This window comes from Ornithorhynchus anatinus, chromosome 16, assembly GCF_004115215.2.
Source record: "Ornithorhynchus anatinus isolate Pmale09 chromosome 16, mOrnAna1.pri.v4, whole genome shotgun sequence".
NCBI lineage: Eukaryota > Metazoa > Chordata > Mammalia > Monotremata > Ornithorhynchidae > Ornithorhynchus > Ornithorhynchus anatinus.
This window is the reverse complement of record NC_041743.1, coordinates 35,788,275-35,809,399: the sequence shown is the minus strand read 5'-3', so window position 1 is coordinate 35,809,399 and position 21,125 is coordinate 35,788,275. Positions and strand designations below refer to the sequence as shown.

At 45.0% G+C, this 21,125-nt stretch overlaps 1 protein-coding gene across 13 annotated transcripts in view; it reads left to right on the top strand.

Moving 5' to 3' along the window:
- Window positions 1-20,483, top strand: part of BTRC (beta-transducin repeat containing E3 ubiquitin protein ligase) — a 118,808-nt gene extending 98,325 nt beyond the window's left edge. For 12 of the 13 annotated variants that reach the window (XM_029080543.2, XM_029080535.2, XM_029080538.2 and 9 more), the window contains 6 exons: window positions 1,867-2,116; window positions 2,763-2,881; window positions 5,985-6,095; window positions 8,518-8,596; window positions 14,355-14,548; window positions 15,431-20,483. In XM_029080543.2, the coding sequence (XP_028936376.1) occupies window positions 1,867-2,116; window positions 2,763-2,881; window positions 5,985-6,095; window positions 8,518-8,596; window positions 14,355-14,516 (721 nt within the window). In that variant the 3' untranslated portion in view covers window positions 14,517-14,548; window positions 15,431-20,483. The remainder of the gene's footprint in view (window positions 1-1,866; window positions 2,117-2,762; window positions 2,882-5,984; window positions 6,096-8,517; window positions 8,597-14,354; window positions 14,549-15,430) is intronic. The other variant, XM_029080536.2, reaches the window with a different exon arrangement.
- The last annotated feature ends 642 nt before the right edge of the window (window positions 20,484-21,125 follow it).

Here is a 21,125-nt window from a genome sequence, read left to right as displayed (position 1 = left end):
GAACATCTACCTATCATCCTAAGTTATCTTTTGTAAATAGAATAGATTGTTGCTATTTCTGGTCTATCGACTTAAAGGCCTACCTAGCCTGATTATGTGCAGCAACAGCTAATGTTTTGCATACTTTCTAGATGCAGGACCTGATAATAACCAATATTTAGCAATAGTTGTCGTATAGAGATAGCACAATCTAATGCCAGAGCAGAGAGGCCCTTGTTCCCTGTGTTCCCAACAAGAGAAGCATAAGCAGTGTGGCCTAGTAGATAGAGCATAGGCCTTGGAGTCAGAAGGACCTGGCTTCTAATCGCGGCTCCACCACTTGCTGGCTGCGTGACCTTGGACAAGTCACTTAACTTCTCTGTACCTCTGTTACCTCATCTGTAAAATGGGAATTAAGATCGTGAACCTCATGTGGGACAGGGACTGAGTCCAATCTGATTAGCTTGTGCCCACCCGACTATTTATTCCAGTGCCTGTACTAACAATACCGTTAAAAAAAGAACAGGAAGCAGTGAGGACTGCTGGTCTCTTGCGAGCCAGTCTAGCCTATAGCTCGAGCACAAAGGTCACAGAAATTGAAATTCAGTTTGGCTGTGTAGTAGCAGGGAAGTCATTTTTCTCCAAGAGCGGATCACCTGCTTTCCACCTCCTTCCAGTCTACAGTCACAGCCTTAGCCCCGAAGTCCCATAGGAGCAGGCTGGGATGACTGCCAAGGCCAGAACACCCAGCAAGAGTCCCGCTTTCATCCTCAACAGTGGATGGGAGGCCAGCCAACCCATTGCTGACCTCTTTGCCTGTGCCTGAAGTGCTCTATCTGCTCAGGTTAGCTAAACCACATCCCTCCTCTCCTTCCAAGACCTCCTAAAAACTCACCTCCTCTAGAGAACACTCCCTCATTATCCCCCAGTGCTTCCAGTAATGCCATTCTAGCAGCCACCTCAGCGCTCATAATGATGTGTTTGTTAGATATTCTGTTACTTAAACTGTATAGCTATTCATTGTCAAATAAAATGTGATATTTATTAGCAGGTGCTAAGCACGAAGTACTTATTGTACTAAGCAATTAGGAGAGTACAGTACAAAACAGTACTGCCCATAAGACGCTTATAAACTAGAGGGGGAGACGAGAGAGGGAGAGGGAAAATGGGAGAGATCAAGGATAATGGGAAAGTATAAGGATTCCATTCTTGTTGGAATCCTTCTTACCCCCTCCATGGAATTATTTCACAGGGCTGGGTCTAGGGACATTATTCCTGAGCTTCCCTTTCCCCTTCCCTGCTGTTTCTCCTCTTCTTCTCCCCATCTTTATCCCCTCCTGAGGTAGACCTTCTGAAACTGAAATCCCCCAATTAAGTAGTGACCAATTTCTGTTCTTCTGTCTCCATTAGGTCGTAAGCTCCTTGAGAGCAGGGATCGCATCTTTGCATGTGTCCCCAGGCCCTTAGAAAAGTGCTCAAGTATACTTGATATAAGGACAGTATGGGTATGTGAGTTTGAGGAGTTGATGGGGGTGTTTATCTTTGTGACTCGGACGTATCCCTTTTTCCTTTTCTCACTCCTGCATGAAGTATGGTTCTTTCCACTAACATCTACTATCAAAAGTCTCAATTTCCAGTGATTTCAGTCTAGCACTGTCCATGCTGATCCTGTTCTACCATCCCACCAAAAAAAAAAACAAACCAAAAACCAAGTTGAACTCTTTGGCACCGCCCCGGAGGTTATTCCTAAATGAATTTCAAGAGCTTTGCCTTTTAGGGGCTTGTTAAGAAGCTGTTTGAAAAAGAACTTTGGGACCATCATTTACATCAGAAATTTGCTGACACTTAAAACCCGACTCTCTTTTTTCTGATATTGTGTCTTTCCAGAGTGTGGGATGTAAATACAGGTGAAATGTTAAACACTCTGATTCACCACTGTGAAGCAGTACTCCACTTGCGTTTCAACAATGGGATGATGGTTACTTGTTCCAAAGACCGCTCCATTGCCGTCTGGGATATGGCCTCCCCTACCGACATCACCCTCCGAAGAGTGCTCGTAGGGCACCGAGCTGCTGTCAATGTGGTTGACTTTGATGACAAGTATATCGTTTCTGCATCAGGGGATAGGACTATAAAGGTGAGGTGCTTTGAAAACCTTAAGTGTGTGAACAGGTCAATTCCATCAGGAAACTTCCCCTTCCTCCAAATTCGAGAATGAGAGGGATTGTTAACAAAATTTGCCAGTGTCCTGGTTTGAGAGCCATTCTCTAGTATAGGAACCAACAAAACCCTTTAAGTTTTGCTCAGGCTTTGGTCAGCCAGATTTGCACATCTGGACAGCCCATAAGAAGAGATGCCACAGAAGCTGAAGAATTTCAGTGGAAAAAGAAAATGTAATGCAACACGCGAGTAGTGAAATTGGAGTTACTCGTGGTCCCTGTCATCAGATGCATTATTGCTACCGTTCTGATTAAGGACTGGGAGAAATTTTAGGAAATTTAAGGAAGTCCACCTGCAAGATAAGACTACCCCCATTATAGTCAGACACTATTTGGGAGATTCTCAGGTCATGGCAACTCTTTTCAAACAAGCGCTGGGCTATTAGGAATTGAAGCTTGTACTCTACATAATTGAAAAGGATTACTTTCCCTAGTGGTGCAGTCCTCTCTCTACCTTCTGGGCACAGCATTTGGCCTTTATTAATAGCCCTGCTTTTTGCTGAGAACAGCCTAGCATGAAATGAGGTACCACATCCTGTTATTTTCCCTTTGTCTTTCTCCGAGGTATGGAACACAAGTACCTGTGAGTTTGTGAGGACCTTAAACGGACACAAACGAGGCATTGCCTGCCTGCAGTACAGAGATAGGCTGGTAGTGAGTGGCTCATCAGACAACACCATCAGGTGAGACAGTCCTTCCCAAAAAGAATTTTTTTCCCACCAACAACCGAGCTTGGTGACCCTCAGAGTCCATGGGTGGCATCGACCTTTACCCAGGTATTTTGTGTGTCCCTTAAGGATGAGTTTCCCCTGAAAGGGACATATAGAACATAACTGAACTTCCTTAACTTCCTACCCTGTCCTCCCCTTGTCTCTCCATATTTGTAGACAAACCACTATCGTCCCTATATCACAAGCTTGTAACCTTGGTATTGTCCTCAACTCATCTCTCTCATTCCACCCATATCCAGTGTCACCAAATCCCGTCGGTTCTACCTTCACAACACTGCTAAAATCTACCCTTTTCTCCCTATCCAAATGGCTACCCTGCTGATCCGAGGACTTATCCTGTCCCACCTTGACTACTGCATCTGCATCTGCATCCTCTCTGACCTCCTGGCCTCCTATCTCTCCCCACTCTAGTCCATAGTTCACTCTGCTGCCTGGATCGTTTATCAACAAAAACTTTTGGGCCATGTCTCCCCACTCCTCAAGAAGCTCCAATGCTTCTTTTTCTTTGCATGAAACAGAAATTCTGACCATTGGCTTTAAAGCACTCAGTCAGCTCGCCCCATCATGCCTCACCAATATACTACAGCCCAGCCCGCGCATTCCACTCCTCTAGTGTCATACTCACTGTGCCCCAGTCTCATCTATCTCACCACCAGCCCCTTTCCCACATCCTCCCCCTAGTCTGGAACTCTCTGCCCTTTCATATACGCCAGACCACCACTCTTTCCACCTTCAAAGCATTATTCATGTCATATCCTTCTCCAGGAGGATTTTCCCTGATTTAGCCCTCTTTTCCCCAGCTCGCTCTCCCTTATGCATCATTCATTCAAATGTAGTTATTGAGCACCTACTATGTGCAAAGCACTCTTGGGGGAGTGCAATACAACATTAAGCAGACACCTTCCCTGCCCAGAAACTTAGAGTCTAGAGGGTCGCCTATGCACTTGAATCTGTGACCTATGGATATTTGATATTTATCCCAACCCCACAGCACTTATATACATATCTTTAAATTATTTATTATAAATCACTTATTTATATTAATGTTTGTCTTCCCTTCCAGACTGTAAACTTGTTAAGGGCAGGGAGCGTGTCTGCTAATTCTGCTATATTGTACTCTTCCAAGCACTTAGTACAGAGCTCTGCACATAGTCACCGCTCAGTAAAAACCACTGTTTGATAGAAGAGTATTTAGAAAGCAATCCAAGATACCCTTTCATTTCCATAGTATCCTACCATAGAGCAGTGTTGCTGATTCTTTAATAAGTCAGTAACGTACATTGTTACTGAGCTAGTGACTGGTCCGAGTGATAGACTATCTTCCAGGAGTGCTTGAATTATAATACGTATAGAGTCCTAAAACAGTTGAAAATATATTGTTGTAGTCGTATTAACACTTTCTGTGAGCATGGGCAGAGCCCTGTCCTAAGCACTAAGAAGAATACACAGGTGGGAATTAGACGCAGTCCCTGTCCCTCATGGGGGTGCTTACAACCTAAAAATGTACAACTGGAGACCTAGGAGTAAGGCCACTACAAGGGGTCAGTGACACAGATGTGCAAAACTGGAAGACCCCCCCCAGGACCCCAGGAGGGCTCAGATCTGTGTGGACTCCTGGCTCCAAACAGTTCCTTCTTAAAGTAAGCTTGTCAGAGAGACTCGTGGATGAAAATGAAGGAACTTGAAGCAGCGTGTCTAGTGGATAGAGCAAGGGCCTGGAAGTCAGAAGGACCTTGTTTGCCTTGTGACCTTGGGCAAGTCACTGAACTTCTCTGTGCCTCAGTTTCCTCATCTGTAAAAGGGGGATCAAGACTGTGAGCCCCGTATGGGACAGGGACTCTGTCCAACCTGATTAACTTGTATCTGGTACGTAGTAAGCACTTAATGAATACCATTAATAAATAATAACTTCCACTCCTCATGCACACTGCACTTTTCCCCCTCCATTCACGAGCACTAACCTGAGAGTACCTCTCTGTCCAGAGGCAGCCCTGCCCAGGAGTCCCCAAAAGCTTGAGCTGTGATGGATGTGAGGCGTGCTGAGGAATAGGACCCCTTGGAGACCGCTTTTCCTTTCTCTCCACAGTACCCCTGCCCAAAGAAGCTGCAACAGCAGAGAAGCCAAAGGCATTTTCTCTCTGCCTGTTTTAAAGACCTATTACTATGAAAACTCTACACTGAGAACATTTCTTCCAACACCAGCACTTTATTGTCAGTTTTTGTTTGATCATGTTACCGAAGCTTTATGCACTGCCTGGAATTTTATCTGTCCCTGAAAGCACTGCATAATCCAGAGGTGAAGAGAGCAAGGCTTGATTTTTGTGGTCTCACCTCACAAATTTGTCACTCGATATCACAAATTTAACATGGTGCCCATTTTTGCAGAGGAGTGAAAAGGGCTTTGTGTAGTGCCAGCCGTGATCATTAGCTCTCCAAGCTACAGGAGTGGGCAAGGACAGCGAGTAGTCACTTTGTTCTGAAGATAGGGTTTATTTGCTCTTCGGCCTAAGACCCTTTTAAATGCCAGTTGTGCCTTGATTATATGGGCCTCTTTTTCTCATCACACTTTACCTCCTCTAGTGGAAAAATCTGCATTCTGTAAAACAGTGAGCCAAAGTGGGCCCTTGGTGAGACCTCTGTCATTTAACTGGAAGGCAGAGGTGTCACTCAAGGTAGCGAAGCAGCTGATCTTAAATGCTAAGTCTTCATTGGTGATTTCTAGAGGCAGTCAGTATTGTTTAGGCTCAGGCACTCCCTTCATATAACCTTGGCCAGGTCACTAGACCCCCTGATGCCTAAGAGAGCCTGGTTATATAATTAAATAGCACAAGGTGACTTTGAAAGTACGTGCTGTATCTGAGCTGAATGTAGCTTTTCTGCCTGAATTACCACGTAGAACTAGGATACAGAGTGCAATTTCTTGCTTTGGTGTGCAGGCCGTCTTACTATTTTTATTATTCATTTTCATGGTCTTGTTAAATTTTCATAATCACAGTCCAGGCATTTTAAATAAGGTTTCAGGCCTTCATTTGGGTTGTGTTGCCTCTTTTTCCAGGTTATGGGATATTGAATGTGGAGCCTGTTTACGAGTGCTGGAAGGCCATGAAGAGCTGGTGCGGTGTATTCGCTTTGATAACAAGAGGATAGTGAGCGGGGCATATGATGGGTGAGGTTTCAAGCAAGTTCGAAATGCCTGCTGCTCCCTGTTCCTCTTCCCCTCAGCTGACCATTTATGAAATCAAGCTGTCATTTTAAATGACCAGTAGCCATCCATAAAAAATTTGAAACTGAGACTAACTCAGAAAATCAAAGTTTGGGACAAAAAACAAAAGTTGAGTTTGGCTTGTTGAGATTTTGCTAACTGTCTTTTGTTTTTTGAACCTGTGCTCCCCCAGCCAGATAACCCCGATGTTTTTAGGGAAGCCTTCTCATCATCAGTTTCCTATTGTACCTGAGAAATACATCAGACTCCTTTGACAACGAGAGCCTTTCTTTTAAGAGAGTACGGTCTCAAGTTTTATTCAAGGGATCTCCTCAGCATCTTGTGACTCTGAACTCCTTATCCTCTAAATTAATTTGTTCAGGTCTACTGTCACTTGTCTAAAAACCCTTCTCTTCCTCTTAATTTTTTACTGGCTTTCATGGATTTATGTAATTGATGTTGAAATATGTAGGTCTTTGTGAACTGGTTTCCCAATAGCAAGCCCAGCCCCAGGCTTATACAGGCAACCAAGTGAGTGGTGGCAGATGAGCAGAACAACCCCCTACCCACCTCCCCAGTCCAGAGTTTGGGACTGTGTCTGTGAATGTGATTGATGGCATTTGGCTGCTCAATTTCTTGAAAGCAGCTGACACCCCTCCCTGTCTCACCTATTCTTAACTGTTTAGCCAAGCTGTTTGGTTGCATCTTTGCTAGTATTAAACAGAGCTAAAGCTAGAGTTCCATTATTTAGGGGATGACTTCCCCTAAATAGTCATTCTACAAAAAATTTGGGTTTTGAGGGGTGGTCTCCCCCTCCTATTTCGGTTTACTATGCCTCTCCTCCTCCCCATTGTCCCACCTCTTATTCATTCGGTCATATTTATTGAGCTCTTACTGTGTGCAAAACACTGTACCAAGCACTTAGGAGAATACAATACAAGACTAAACAGACACATTCCCTGCCCACAAGGAGTTTAGAAAAAGGCATCCTCAAAAGGCTCATGTGGAGTTTAATGTTTAAAGAAAAAAAATCAAAGCAACCAATTCACCCACATATCAGCCAACTCTATCAGATATAAAAGCTTCCCTCCTCATCCCTAAATTCCAAACCAGCAGTGGAATAAATTTGCCATGGGGTAGGATTCCAGGCTGGGGGAGGACTTTTGTGTCTGTGGCATCATAGTGCCCAGCTATCATTTGCAGTGGGGCGAGGAGGCCTGAAAGTTTTGATTGAGGGGATTGAAATCCCAGGCAAGGCTTTACCGGTGCAAATGCTGAAGTTCCATGCTTCTCCAAGAAGCCGGAAAGCCAGAAGCATGGACATCTGGACCCTGGAACTCTGCTGGAATAACAAAGAGAATTCCCCCTAGGATTAGGAACGCATCCCAAGGATTCCTGGGCAGTTGGGGGCGATTGTCCTAAATTATTCCATCTGTGTCCCAAACTCCAAAGGGAGGTTTCAAGAGACTTCCCCACAGTTGCTGTCAATCCTGTACTTTTATCAAGAGATTGTCCTTACTTGAATGGAGGGATGGAGAATGATTCATTCGATCATTCCGTCATATTTATTGAGAGCTTAGTGTGTGCAGAGCACTGTAGTAAGTGCTTGGAAGAGTACAATACAACAATAAACAGACACATTCCCTGCCCACAACGAGCTTTCAGTATTGATCCCTGAGGATGTTGAGCTGTTACACATAGTCAAACCAAAATGTGGTGATTTCCATAACTTGAAGCCCCTTGGCAAGGGTCGTGCATTCGATGTTAAGAATTTATGTTCCTGTGCCCAGTTGAGTTCCTGGGTCTCAAATACCTTTTTCCTGTACCAATATGGTAACTCTTGCCGCCAAGACATCAGGAACTAGGTTCTTTAATATCCCGGCTCTTAATACAGGGCTTTGCATAGAGTAAGTATTTATTAAATTCTATTCCTACTACTACTGTGTCCATTGTAAAAGTATAAGGGAATGAGGGCTTGTAGATGATTAAAGAATACTTTGGTTGTTGTTTTCCCTGCCCAGTGTCTTTGTAAACAGATTTCAGAAAGTTGTCTAATTGTATTCCATGTGGCCTCTTTCCTTAAAGGTTTGGTGCAACCTTTCCATTCACCCACGTCCTGTTCAGTTAAATTCCCTTGTATCTCATTTTTATGTTAACCATATACCTTTTCCCCCCATTAAGATCAGCAAGCTCTACCCAAGAGTGAATGCAAGAGCCAAGTCCCAAGAGCAGAAAAGTTTATATATTTTCCCGTGAGCTGGATTTATCATATAAGTTGTGTTCACTGTACATGTATGTTTCTGTGAACGATTGCTGTTCTTTTTTCCTCTTCTATATGTTTTGAATTTAACAAAGGCTTTGATGGTGTCCTCTTTCTGGCCCTTAGAAAAATTAAAGTGTGGGATCTTGTGGCTGCCCTTGACCCCCGTGCCCCTGCAGGAACCCTGTGCCTGCGGACTCTCGTGGTAAGAGATTTTTGGCGGGGGGGGGGGGGGGGGGGGGGTGGGGAGGTTGGGGGGTAGAAGAATCCTGAGGGGTGCAGATGGGACTGAGGGGAGCGGGGGATGGTTGGAAAGGAGAGGTAGGGAAGATGAAGAGGGTGAAATTGAGGCTTTTATGGTTCTCGGAAATTCTGAGCTGGGTCTCATAACCAGAACCTCACAAAAATGAGAATCAAGTGAGAAAGCGGCAGATGAACGTGACAAACTAAGTTTATATAAAGCCTTTCATCAGAAAATGCTCTAAAGACTATACGAGGAGGAGAATGTGGCAGCTGTTAAACAGCTGCGCACAACTCCACCCAATAGTTTACTATAGGAAGTGAATAAGAATCCTGAATCCACTAGAAACTGCAGGGGGTTCTTTGGGAGAGAGAATATAATTACCCAAGTTGGAGCTCTTCCAGGACACAGGGACTAGCACACCTGCTCCTTCAAAAAGTGCCATGGGAGTTTTAATGACCCCACTTGGTCAACATCTTGGTTTTGCATCTTATTCAAAAGATGGTGCCTCCAGCAACATGGCTGCCTGTACTCCCTCCTGCCCATCTTTTCCCTCCCTGTCCTCCATTTCCCAACAGCATACTTGGGCTGTCCTTAAGGAACTGAGTCAAGGAAGAGCACCACTGTGGGTTTTTTTTTCCATTTGTTGTGGGTGCATTTTGTTTCTGTTTTTTAAATGAAACTTGATGAGCACTTACACTGTGCCAGACACTGTACTGAGCACTCGGCTAGATACAAGATAATCAGTTTGAAAACACTATAGCCTAGCGGAAAGTGCATGGGCCTCAGAGTCAGAAGACCAGGGTTCTAATCCTGGCTCTGCTACTTACCTTCTGAGTGATCTTGGGCAAGTCACTTCACTTCTCTGTGCCTCAGTTCCCTCTCTGCAAAATGGGGATGCAATACCTGTGCTCCCTCCTACTTAGAATGTGAGCCCCATGTGACACCTGATTATGTGGTATCTACCCCAGCACTTAGTACAGTGTTCAGCACATAGAAAGCACTTAACCAATACCAAAATCATTATTATTATTCCACATAGGGCTCCCTCTCTGAGAGGGAGGGAGGGAGGAGGGATTTAGTCTCCATTTTACAAATGAGGTTAACTGAGGCATAGAAAAGTCAAGTGACTTGTCCAAGGTCACACAGTAGACAGATGGCAGAGGCAGAGTGAGAACCCACTTTCCAAACTGCCCTGTCTACATCCTGTTGTTTGAGAGGAGGACAAGATCAGGAGTCATAAAGTAGGGTCGGGCTTCAGTCTTTTCCAATCACAAGAGGAGTTTTGAAGGTGGGGGTGGAACAGGAAAGGTGAAAAAGGAGAGATGAGCATCTGCAGTACAGATTCGTAATACTGAACAAGCAATCTCTAGCTTTGTCACGGGGAGGGGAATACATTTTCTCTGTCCAGCCCCACCTGGCTCAACCCAACCTGCTGGCATCAGCCAGGGCAAGACCTTCACTGCATAAGTGTAGGTCACTCATACCTGGAGGAGTTTTCATTCTTAGTCATTTCAGACTAAGTACTTTTCTCTTTAGAAAAGCTGGAGCTTCTTTAATCTACCCTTAAACTCATTAACTTAGTTGCAAGTACAATATGGAACTGTATTTGCAGTATTTGCCACCTTAGCAAAACAACCACTCTCCGGGAGTCATTTCCGTCATGGAATTTTCATTTATTTTTGATCTCAAATCATATCCAGTGAGAGCCTTTAAAAAGAATGCCTCATCATTTTTCTAATTGGGGTTTTCCCCCAAATGGGAATGCTGCAGATATATTTCAGATCACCATGTTCTTGTTGACTGTAGACACATATGGGTGTTTTGTGGTGTATATATGTTGGGGTCTCGAAACAGGCATAGTTCCACCTGTTGTTTCCTAGGCTGCTTTAGGCCGAGTCTGATCCTTAACTAACCCAAAAGAATGTCCTCTACATTTTAGAACAAAGGAGGGCCAACTTCCAGTGCACTCTATTCAGCATTGGAGATATCAGACCTGCACCTCACTGTAACATTTCCAATGTACACTGAAATGGTTCCCGGCGAAGAATTTGTGTTTTGTTGGAGAAAGAAAGCCCAGGTCAAATTTTCCTTTTTGCCAAAGGGGACCTTTGCCGCCCATGGAGGATTTACAGAGCGATAGAGCTGTCCCACTATGGGACTCTGTTGGCCAGAGTGGCCTCTTTGAACAGTCAATCATTGCTATTTAGTGAATGCTTAATGTGTGCAGAGCACTGTCTTAACTGCAAGGGAAAGTACAATACATCAGAATTGGTAAATTCTATCCACAAGCGCTTAGTTCAGTGCTCTGCACATAGTAAGAGGTCAATAAATATTGATGATGAAAAGGCTCACGGTCTAGAGGGAGAGACAGACATTAATATAAGTAAATTACAACTGATACATAAGACCTGTGGGGTGAAATAGATACAATATAATCAGGTCGAACACAGTCCCCGACCCAGATGGGGCTCACGGTCTTCACCTCCGCCTGCGTCCCTCTGCACCTTATAAGGGATGTCAAGAATTATCTTGGCCTTTTAAACCTACCCTGAGAGAGTTCAAATAGCTATGTTGTCTTTTTTTCTTGTTATTGTTTTCGGCCATAATCGGCTCTTCACCTTTGAGGCTCAAATGTCCATTAAATTTCAGAAGTCAGAGTAACCCATTAAGTAGAGTTTGACTGCTCTGCAGACAGAATGAGAAGTCCAGGCCAAAAAACCTCTCTCAGGGGGAAAACAGAACAAACTTTGAAATTCCCCAGTTGTTTCAGTAGGGCAGAAAAGAAACCATCTTGTGGCACACAGAAAAACTAGATTGGCTGCCTTCCCCTCCTCCCCCAGCCCCGGCCATCCAAATCACAAAAAATAAACACTTTGCCCATGAAAATGAACATTCAGAAACTCTTCTGAGATCTGGTTTGGCAACAAATCATCAGAATCAAAACAAGTATATCAAATCATCTAAAGAAAGTTTTTAAAGGCTTCAGATACCTAAATCAACTCAACCAAAGACCCAGGAGCCAGCAAATTCAAGGAGAATTTAATTGAAAGTCTTAATTTTGACCTTTTTTTAACTTCGGTTATTTTTCATGATTTGATGTTTTTTAGAGACAGTATTTGATTTCAGTAATTTTATCATTTGGCCCATCTCAATGTCAGGAACACTTGTGCTGCAATGAATCCACCTACTTGTTAGGATCCACTTAATCAGCACAGTTCTAGCTCCACTGGTGTCTCCCTTTGTAAGCTAGGGATGAGTTTTATTGAATTTTTGAAATTAGCATTGCTAATGTGACCTGAGAACCAATAAATAATTGTTTCAGTGTGCCGGATCCAGCATGAATAATGATAGAGGGGTAGAGTGGGGCCTTTAGGAAGTTTGCTCTGACAACAGGACAGCCCTATATCCACCGATCCAAGTTCTTTGTTTTCGTCGTCTGCCAGAATTAAACCTGGCTGCATACTGAACATGGCATGCCTCCCACTGTTTGTGTTCAATTTTCAAACAGTAGGAGAAAGTCCACAGCTAACAAATGCTCTCTGTGTGCCAGTTCTCTTTCATTCTTTTTCCCCTCCCCAAGATAGAAATAGAGCTCCGTGAGCTGACAGCAGCTTCGAAAGCTGGTTTCCCCGTCACTTCTCATGCTGGAAGCCTGAGCGGCTGCTTCCAACCAGGCACTTTAAGGCAAAATGTTTTGGCACATGCAGCCAGCCAGCTAGGTCTTGGGCATTAAGCAGTTTGCCCAAAGTGGTTGGACTAGGGAATTTTAAACAAATAATAAAACTTAAATGGGGAAATTACTGAGCTCTGCTCAGGGCTCTCCCCAAGTCTAGATAGGGCAGTTTCCACTGTAAGCCCCAAGTCCATTGACCTTCTGCTCTTTAAATGTCCTATCCCCACCGCCACCTGGTTGCACTTCTCGTTCTACTTCTCCTCCTAGCTGGTGTGTTAGAGGCCTCATCAGTGAGAAAGATAATAATCATTGCAGTATCTGCTCAGCGCTTACTAGGTGCCAAGCACCCATTCTAAGCTCTGAAGTAGCAGTGGTTATTAGGGAGGGAGAACATGTATGTCATCCCCATTTTTACGGATGAGGAAACTGAAGCCCAGAGAAGTAAGTGACTTGCCCAAAATCACACAGCAGGCAAGTGGTAGAGGCAGGATTAGAACCCAGGTCTCCTGACTTCCAGGCCTATGTCCTATCCAGTAGATCCTGCTGCCTCTCAAGCATGCCATAATAAGCCCTAGAAAAGGACAGGTCATCAGATATGGGCGGAAGGACTGATCCGGAATCAGAGTCCAATTACCTTGACTTTGAGTCTTGTCCCTCAAAGTTATTTTTGCCCTGTGACTCTCTTGATCTTCTCCTAATACCCTCAAGTCTTGTTGGTCTGCCTGCCTTTCCCCTTTTCCCTCTTTTTTCCATAACCCCTGCTCCTGAGTCCATCCCCCGCCCCAAGTCCCTCTCCTCTTTTGCAAAATCCCAGCTCTCCCTGCTCCTCCATTCTTTGACTCATTTCTCCTTCCTGTTGCTCTCTCTTCATGGCCTTCCTGCTCTGAACCTCTCGCCCTTTTCCAGCTGCTTTACCTTCCTCCTCTTTCCTCTTCACTTCCATTCCCATCCTCACAACCCGCCCTCCAGCCTCCAGAAGCCACAGCAGCGGTCCAGACAAGGAGAGAGTCGCCAAAGCTCTGTAAGTGGGAAGACCTAGGACCCAGGGCTACCTCCTAAACCTGCACAACCCACCCTTCTGGCCTCAGCCCTGAGAAGCACCTCTGAGACTGCAGTTGTACCAGGGATTTCAGTGAGGACTCTGAATCCTAGAGGATGCAGATACTAGTCACACCAGTTTAAACCCTTTAGCTGGAGCTTCATCCCTGTCGTACTCACAGTCAATCAGTATTTATTGAGGGTTTTGTGTTTGCAGAGCACTGATTTAAGTGTTTGGGAAAGTATAATATAGTTGAGTTGTCTTACCCCACCTTGCAAGTCCCAGGAGATCTGGGGGTAGCTCTCACCTGCAATAATGGGGATCCCATGCCCCTAGGTCATCATCTCTCTGCGTTACCCCTTCCCCAGAAGGAATCTGGACGCCTTTCCCCTCTACTTCCTCCCTGCCACGCTTTCCCATATCACCAGCAATTGCTGATAGTCTTGAATCTAAATACCACCCCAGGGTTTAGCACGGTGCTTGGGCACATAGAAAGTGTTTGATAAATGCCGTAATTAACAGGGAGGGAAGAGTGCTGGGTAGCCGGTTTTCGCTCAGGCCCGGTTTCAGTAACTCAACACTGCCTTTCCCTCCGCCTTGCCCAGGATCAAGAGCTTCTAAGCTTCAGGTGAAAACTCTGATTGGAGCTTGAGTCCTTCAAAATCTTTGGGACTTTTCCATCTTGCCCCTGCCCCCCCCTTTTTTTTAGAAAGTTGGATGGGGAATTATTACTCAGACTTGGCATAAGACGTCATTTTCTCTTTCATTTAACCTCATTTCCAATAACTTATCGGAAGCGCATTTCTTCTCCATTGCCTTCTTCCCCATTTCTCTGGTTGCCCTTTATTGCTTCCAGTCCAGTGGATCAGGGAGCATCTCATTTTCAGAAAGCTGGGGCAGTGTTGTCTGGGTAGAACTTATCACCCAGTTCTTGATGGTTGTCTTTTAGCCACCCCACCCTAGTAGGCAGGCTAAAATAATGCCTTCTTTTTGCTTTCACTGTTTAGGAACATTCCGGAAGAGTTTTCCGACTCCAGTTTGATGAATTCCAAATCGTCAGTAGTTCACACGATGATACGATCCTCATCTGGGACTTCCTAAATGATCCAGCAGCCCAAGCAGAATCCACTCGCTCCCCTTCTAGAACATACACCTATGTCTCCAGATAAATAACACTACACTGTACCTCACACTTGCACAGGTAGAAGACCAAAGCTGCATGTGACCCCGAGGGGGCGGGAGGCAACACAGGCACAGCCCAAGATTATCCCGGTTCTTCCAAACAGTTGAAAAAGAAGTGGGAGCTGGCTACTGTGCTCATGGATTCCTTTCTGTGAAAGCAACTTGGTTTAAGGATAAAGGATATGTGTGGCCTCATTGGTTTTTCTCTGCACACATCTGTTCTTATGAAAGCTCCACCCAGTAAAGTGGCATTTTGCCACATTTGCTCCGTCCTTAAAACCCTCTCTACAATATGTCAAGCTGTGGCCAGGTAGAGCAGTCGGAGAATTTCTGGTCAGGTGCTTTGAGAAGCTTCTAGCCCTGGTGATCTAAGCAGTATCTCATTGAGATAGTCACTGTAGAAAGTCGGAGGCTGTCGGGATTGGCGTTGGAGTGTCTCAACTTTGTCAGCAGTTCTTAATTCTTCCCAGTTTCCATGGCCCCAGTCGGGTGACCTTGAGGGTTCAGCATCCTCCTGGTTCATGGGCTGAAACTCAAGCCAAAGTAACGCAGGTTTTTCTCTTTGTCGCCATGCAGCTGAGCCCAGTGGGATCAAATTGAAATGGACCAGTAGAGCGGAGTGTCCATCACAGTAGCAGCAACTGTAGAGTTATCACTCTTTCTCTTTTATTGATTGACTCCCCCAGAGACTGCGAAGTGAGTGAACGCAGGACCTCTACCTCTTGGAGAGCTCCTGAAGGGCCCCTTTGAAGTTGGGGTTCCCACTTCTCAGTGGGGACAGGTGTAAGGCAAGCTTCCACAGCCTCCGTCCCATAGTAACCCTGGGTTTGTTCCCTCCCTTTCTTCCCTATCGGATGAGAAGGTTGGCAAAAGGAAGTAATTTTTCATTTTCCTTTCACAGGACTCATTAAAGCTGCAGTATTTAATGTATCTGCCAATGCCAGGACAAACAACCTATCCACTTAACCAGTACTTGCTGAGGAAAGAGGCTTTCAGACTCATGTTTGGAACAAAGTTGGCATGCGGTTGGCCCCAGGCGGCCCAGTCTGCACAGCTGACTGCTGAAGTGCTGCTATCGGAAGATGTCTTTTCATGAATGATTGAAACTTTTAAACCTCAACCCCTGCTATTCTTCCTCCTTTTCCCTGCTTTCCTACCCCACCTGGTTTTTCCCTCTGGCCCCAGACATAAATGACCTATAAATATACTTAGTGTTTGACAGAATTTCTGCTGCTTTGCACTTAAGCAGAAGAACTAACGCCACTGCACAGCCCAATGGGAGAAGAAAGCCACTCCGAGACGGGGGTGGGGTGGGGGAGACTGCTGCTTCAAGACAGAACAAAAACCTAAAAACTGGTACTCTGCAAACGCTCCTGGGGCTCTGGTGGGTCTGGCCCACATCTGTCCGTGAACTGCAACCTACAAGCCGAAGGCAAGGCGAACCCTGAGTGTGCATTCGTGTGTGGATGTGAACGTGTGAGAGGGAGATGATGTCTGTTTGTTTCTTCTGGGGGGGTTATGGAGGTGGAACCAAGATTTCTCTCTCTCTTTCCTCCTTATTTTTCTGACCACTCTGTTAAAGGTGGTCGTTTGGTCGTGAGCCTCAGCGTGCCGGAGATTGGTCATCAGGAAAGGGCCAGAGTTAAGCATCATTCTGCCAAGTATCTGCAAAGGGAATCTCCAGAGCATTGGTAGAATGAGGAGGCTCTCATAGGGGAGACTTCAATGAAACTGGAGTGGGCTGCAGCCCCCTCGATTGAACTACTTTTTGGGGATCCAGCAGCCTCTCTGCTTCTGGAGGAGGCTCGGTGGAAGCAGCAGGTGGCATTCCCTCTGATCAAAGCTAAGGTTTGTAATAAAAGGGATTTTTCTCCTTCACCTTGAGCCTCAGCCTGTGAACTAAGGTTTGAAAAATGGGAGCAGGGCTCACTTCTAGGTTGTTCTCCTTGTGTATGCGAGCATCAGAGAAGCATTATTTTTACTATTACAGGGGAGATGAGCAGTTAAGGGTGGAAAGAGGAGAGATTTCAAGCCAGGAAATCCAGAATCTGTCTTGGGGGTGGGAGGGGAACTCTCCCCAACCTTGCCTTTCAGAACCAGTTTCCTTTTACAAGACCATGGATTTTCCCACAGGTGGGACTGCTGTAAAGAAGGACCCTGAAGCTGACACTTGGCAGGCGAGGTGAATTCTGGGGGCTGCAGCTGTATTTGTCTTACTTTTCCCCTCTCCCTCTGTCCCCCTTTCCCTCCACAGTCGTCCTCCTTCCTCCCCTTCCACCCCCTGCAGTGAAATTTCTCAGGCGATCAGTCCATAATGTAAATTAATCGCTCTCGGCTACGGCCAAGATAACATGGCTGGTTGGAAAGCAGCTGTGTGGGCTCACACAGTGCTTGTCTCTCATGTGAGGTCTGTACATTTGTAGCTCGGACTCTGGAAACGCACAGGTGTACGCTGTTAATGTGTTTGTGGCTCGTTCTTGAGTGCTTCCCAGGGAATGCGGAGACCTGTCTTAACTGAATACCCACTACAAGTAGAACATATAAGGTCCTGTTGCCACAGCGTCCATCCTCAAGTTCCTCTCGGATGCCGAGCCGGTCGATGGGGTGCCTGTTCTTTCCGTTTTTAACTACAGCTGTTGAACAAAATAAAGTAGCTCTTCAGGCCACACTGGTGATCTGCCTTCAATTGAAGCCTAAAGCTGAGCCTGGATTGGTTCACAGAGCCCAGGAGGGGAAACTGTTGAGGGGCTGTCAAGTCAGTAGATGATGTCATCAGGTGTGGCCCCACCGGGGAAAGGAAAGTGGAACAAAAGAGAGTGTTGTTTATATTTTCTTTCTGGATTATCCCATTTTTAGGAAGGGCTCTGGGTTGATTAAGCTTTTGTGGTTTAATATCACTGTGTGTGTATGTTTGAGACAGAAAGCTGCATATCCAGTAGAACCCACCCTACTCTGACCTTATTCACCCTTTGAATTCTAGGTTATGCAAAGACAGCATTCTCTGCCGCAAATGATCCCTTCAAATGCTGCAGAAGTGATTCCACATTTTATCTCTAAAGGTTTACTAGTGTTTGAGGTGCATCCCATTTTTGAGGGGGGTTGCTCATTTTGTGCTCTAGAGAAGTCAGATCAGAAAAACCTAGACGTCTGACTGAAATAAGGAGTGTTGGATGTTTAGTTGTTAGAGTGCTTTGTTCTCCATTACTTTAGGGTCCCTGTCTGCTCTGTGCTGCTACCTGAAAAATTGGTCTCACCACTCTTCGCATCAGAGGTTTTCTCTGCTGCCTAGGTCCATCTGTGTTTAGGCATAACCCTCCCAGAACTGTTAGAAAGTTTGGCTTTTGTCTTGTTTGGTTGTGGGAAAGGAGTTTCTAAAAGTCTTAATGAGGATGATAATGAAAAGATGAGGCATTCTACAAGTGTTGCCTCTGCTGGTGATGGAAGGGGAAATGAAGTTAAGTGGTCTGAGAAACTTGAAGCACTCACAAATCTGAGCTTTTGGAGTCATTTACCAGTTCATTGTAAGAGAAATAATCAGGTAAGTAGAAGTTCATTTGAAGAGAAGGTAAGCCCCACTTAACCATCTCTGCATGATTTCAATAGGAATTGATTTTCACTAATCCCCAACTGGGCTAGAATAAACAGAGAGTTTGACCTTTGTGAGAAAAAAAAAGGGGGGGGGGGCGGTTGAAAGGGAGTGTAGAAATGATCTTCCTTACGTAAAGGAATAAGAAGCAAATAAGAGCTGCAGGCATCTAACGGACTTTGAATATTGCACAATTCTGTGGAATGAAATACCTCTGTAGTAGAGATTATCAGTTGCTTTTTATGAAAGGATTTGGCTTGTATTCATAATATCTTGGGCTTGGAAATATAAAAAGCTCTCCTGTGGAAGATGGGCTGTTGAAGCTGGTACGAAGAGTGTGTGTGTGTATATGTGTGAGTGTGTGAGAGCGAGAGAGAGAGAGAATGTGTGATCTAGCTCAGACTCAAGACTTCTTGGACAAAGATAGTGAGCCCACCTTGTTGCCAATGTGCGTATTTTTAATGCTAAGACAAATGTGTAAGCTGATAATGGGTATGGGAAAAGGAGACTCTGTGCAAGTCTGTGGCCAGGTTCTTACTGGTGAACCCAAACGTCAAGACAGAGACTCTATGGAAACTGAATTAAAGTCTGTGATCATCATAAACATGAAATGCTTATAACATGCTGAACTGGATAAGAATCCAGCACCTCCAAGTCACTCCATGCTAATCTGTTTGCATCAGAAACATTTTGTTTTGTTTTTTTCTTATATTTTAATTTTGTACAATCAGAAACTAGAGAGAACATGCCATTCTCTTCTCCTCCTCCTGGTTTCCTACTGGTCTGAACAAAGTTATAGTTGTAAATTTTCAGTTGTCGTCTGATTGGGCCTATAAGACAAGGAGGAAAAGGGGAAGGGAAAATCTGAAATTTCCAGGCAAATTATATCCCAGCACGAACTGAATTGGACTGATTGGGTGTTGATGGATTTCACTTCATATGCACTTAGTGTATTTAGATGGAATCTGAAAAATTCGAAGGAGACCATATGCACCAGCAGCATAAATTTAGGGGTTCATTTCACCCTTTTGGGTGTTGCAGTTGATGTCTGAAGGTATATTGCCTGTGTGTGTGGGCACACAAAAGCACCCACACATATTTAGTGAAATAGTCCAGGGTAATTTTGGAGAACAACTTCTTCTATTTTGACCCTTTGTCCACCAGGTAAATGTAAAGACATCTCATTTCTCTCCCCTTGTTCTTAAAACATTCCCAGATCGGTATTGCACTCTCCATCTCTCCACACCCTCAGAGTTTGTGTCAAGTGGAATGTCTTCAGGAGCTGAAGATGAGTCAGAATTTCCGAAGTAGTCACCTAGCAGCTTCTCAGTAAGAGTTGAACGAGTCCTTAAGTACACAGTGATTTGTCTAGAACATTTCACTAAGGATTCAAGAACATCCATACAGCTCTCCTCACTCCCTTGCTTATCACCCAGAGTCGGGGTGTGCTTTGGAGACGTTTCTATCTGTTTTCCTCCATAGGCTGTTCTAAAGAGAGCACGTTTGCTGAACTCAACATACCTTCCCCCTACAGATCCGAAGTTCCATCTCTCCATCAAAGTTCTCCCCGAAATCAGCACGGTTGGAGACAACCTCTTTCTGGGAGGACAAAATGAACTGTGCATTCTCCGTTGCGTCTTCGTTTTTAGCTGACTTCCTGTTTCAGAGTCTCTGGTGCTGCTAAAGTCGGCAGAAAGAGCACAGTTGACTTCCAGATACCAAGTAGAGCCCGCAGCCGTGGGATGTAGAAACCACTCCAATCCATACCCTGAGCCCCGTCGAACTGGGCTTCCTAGAGAGAGGAGATGTGCAAAGCCCCTTTCCTGACTAGAGCAGAGCTCTCAGCTGTTTTTGTTGGTAGAGAGCTTTTGTTCCTGTTCTGCTCGGGAGCAGAACTGTCAAGGTCATTACAGCTCACCTGATTACATCCCCTCTGCACAACTCTCCACATGCAGAAGAAAGGCATGGCTATTAGCGGGTGACAAGGCTGCGCAGTCTACCTGAGAATAGGCCTGCAAATGAATATAATGCTTTTGCATGATGATCTCCAAATCCTTGCACACTCAGTAGTCCAACTCAGGCCGTGTTTCAGGGATGTTCAGACGGAGTGGGGGCTGGGAAGAAGAGGATGGAAGCCCAGAGGCATGAGGTTTCCTTTGAGTTTTCAGTTTGTAGTTCTGCTATATTTGTTCTCTAGATTCTTAAGTAATGAGTGCTTTGAATTTTGTGATTATGTTATGGTGATGTGTAGTTAATGTACTAATCTGTTCACTTGAGCTAGGATCATGGTAATATAGTGTGCGTGTGATTTTTTTTTAAACTGTTCCGAAAAATAACTTAAATGACAAATATAAGGTTTAACTGTGAATCCATGGAGTGTATTGTTTCTTTAACCAACAATCAAAATGAACTTTGTTGTATCTCTCAAGTTCAAATGAATGTAGTTCTCCTCTGTGCTTGAAGGCCATTGCTGTTGAAATTCACCTATGGAGATGTAGGGGGCTGGAAGACAATCTAGCAAGTATGCAGCTGTGTATCTAGGAAATCTGATAACTTGGGCAGGATCTGGGTGTCTCAGCAGCCATCTCTGGCTGCAGTGACAGTGAGGGTCCCTGTCCTGATGTCCCTGCCCCAAATTTCACCCCCAAACACTCCCAGGAACATTTCCTATGCTTGCTTCCAACCAGCAGCCCTGGTGACTGAACACTGAATATCCTGATGGTACGGAGTGAGCTCTAAGCTTACTTCCAACTCTCAGCCTCTATCTCTCAGCCCTCACCGTGGTGGCTGAAGAGGAAAAAGCAAGCAAGCTGTAGAGAGGTTCAAGGTGGTGCCTCTGTCTTTGAGCTCCTCGTGAGACTACTAGCCAAAATTCTGGCCATTTCAATTGCTTTCTGTCTCCATGAGTCTTCAGGCCTCTCGTGGATGCTTTAATCCCACTCCCCACTCTGCTCCTGGTATCCTTCCTCTCTTCTCACCTGTTCAACCCTCTCCTCTTGGATTTTTCAGG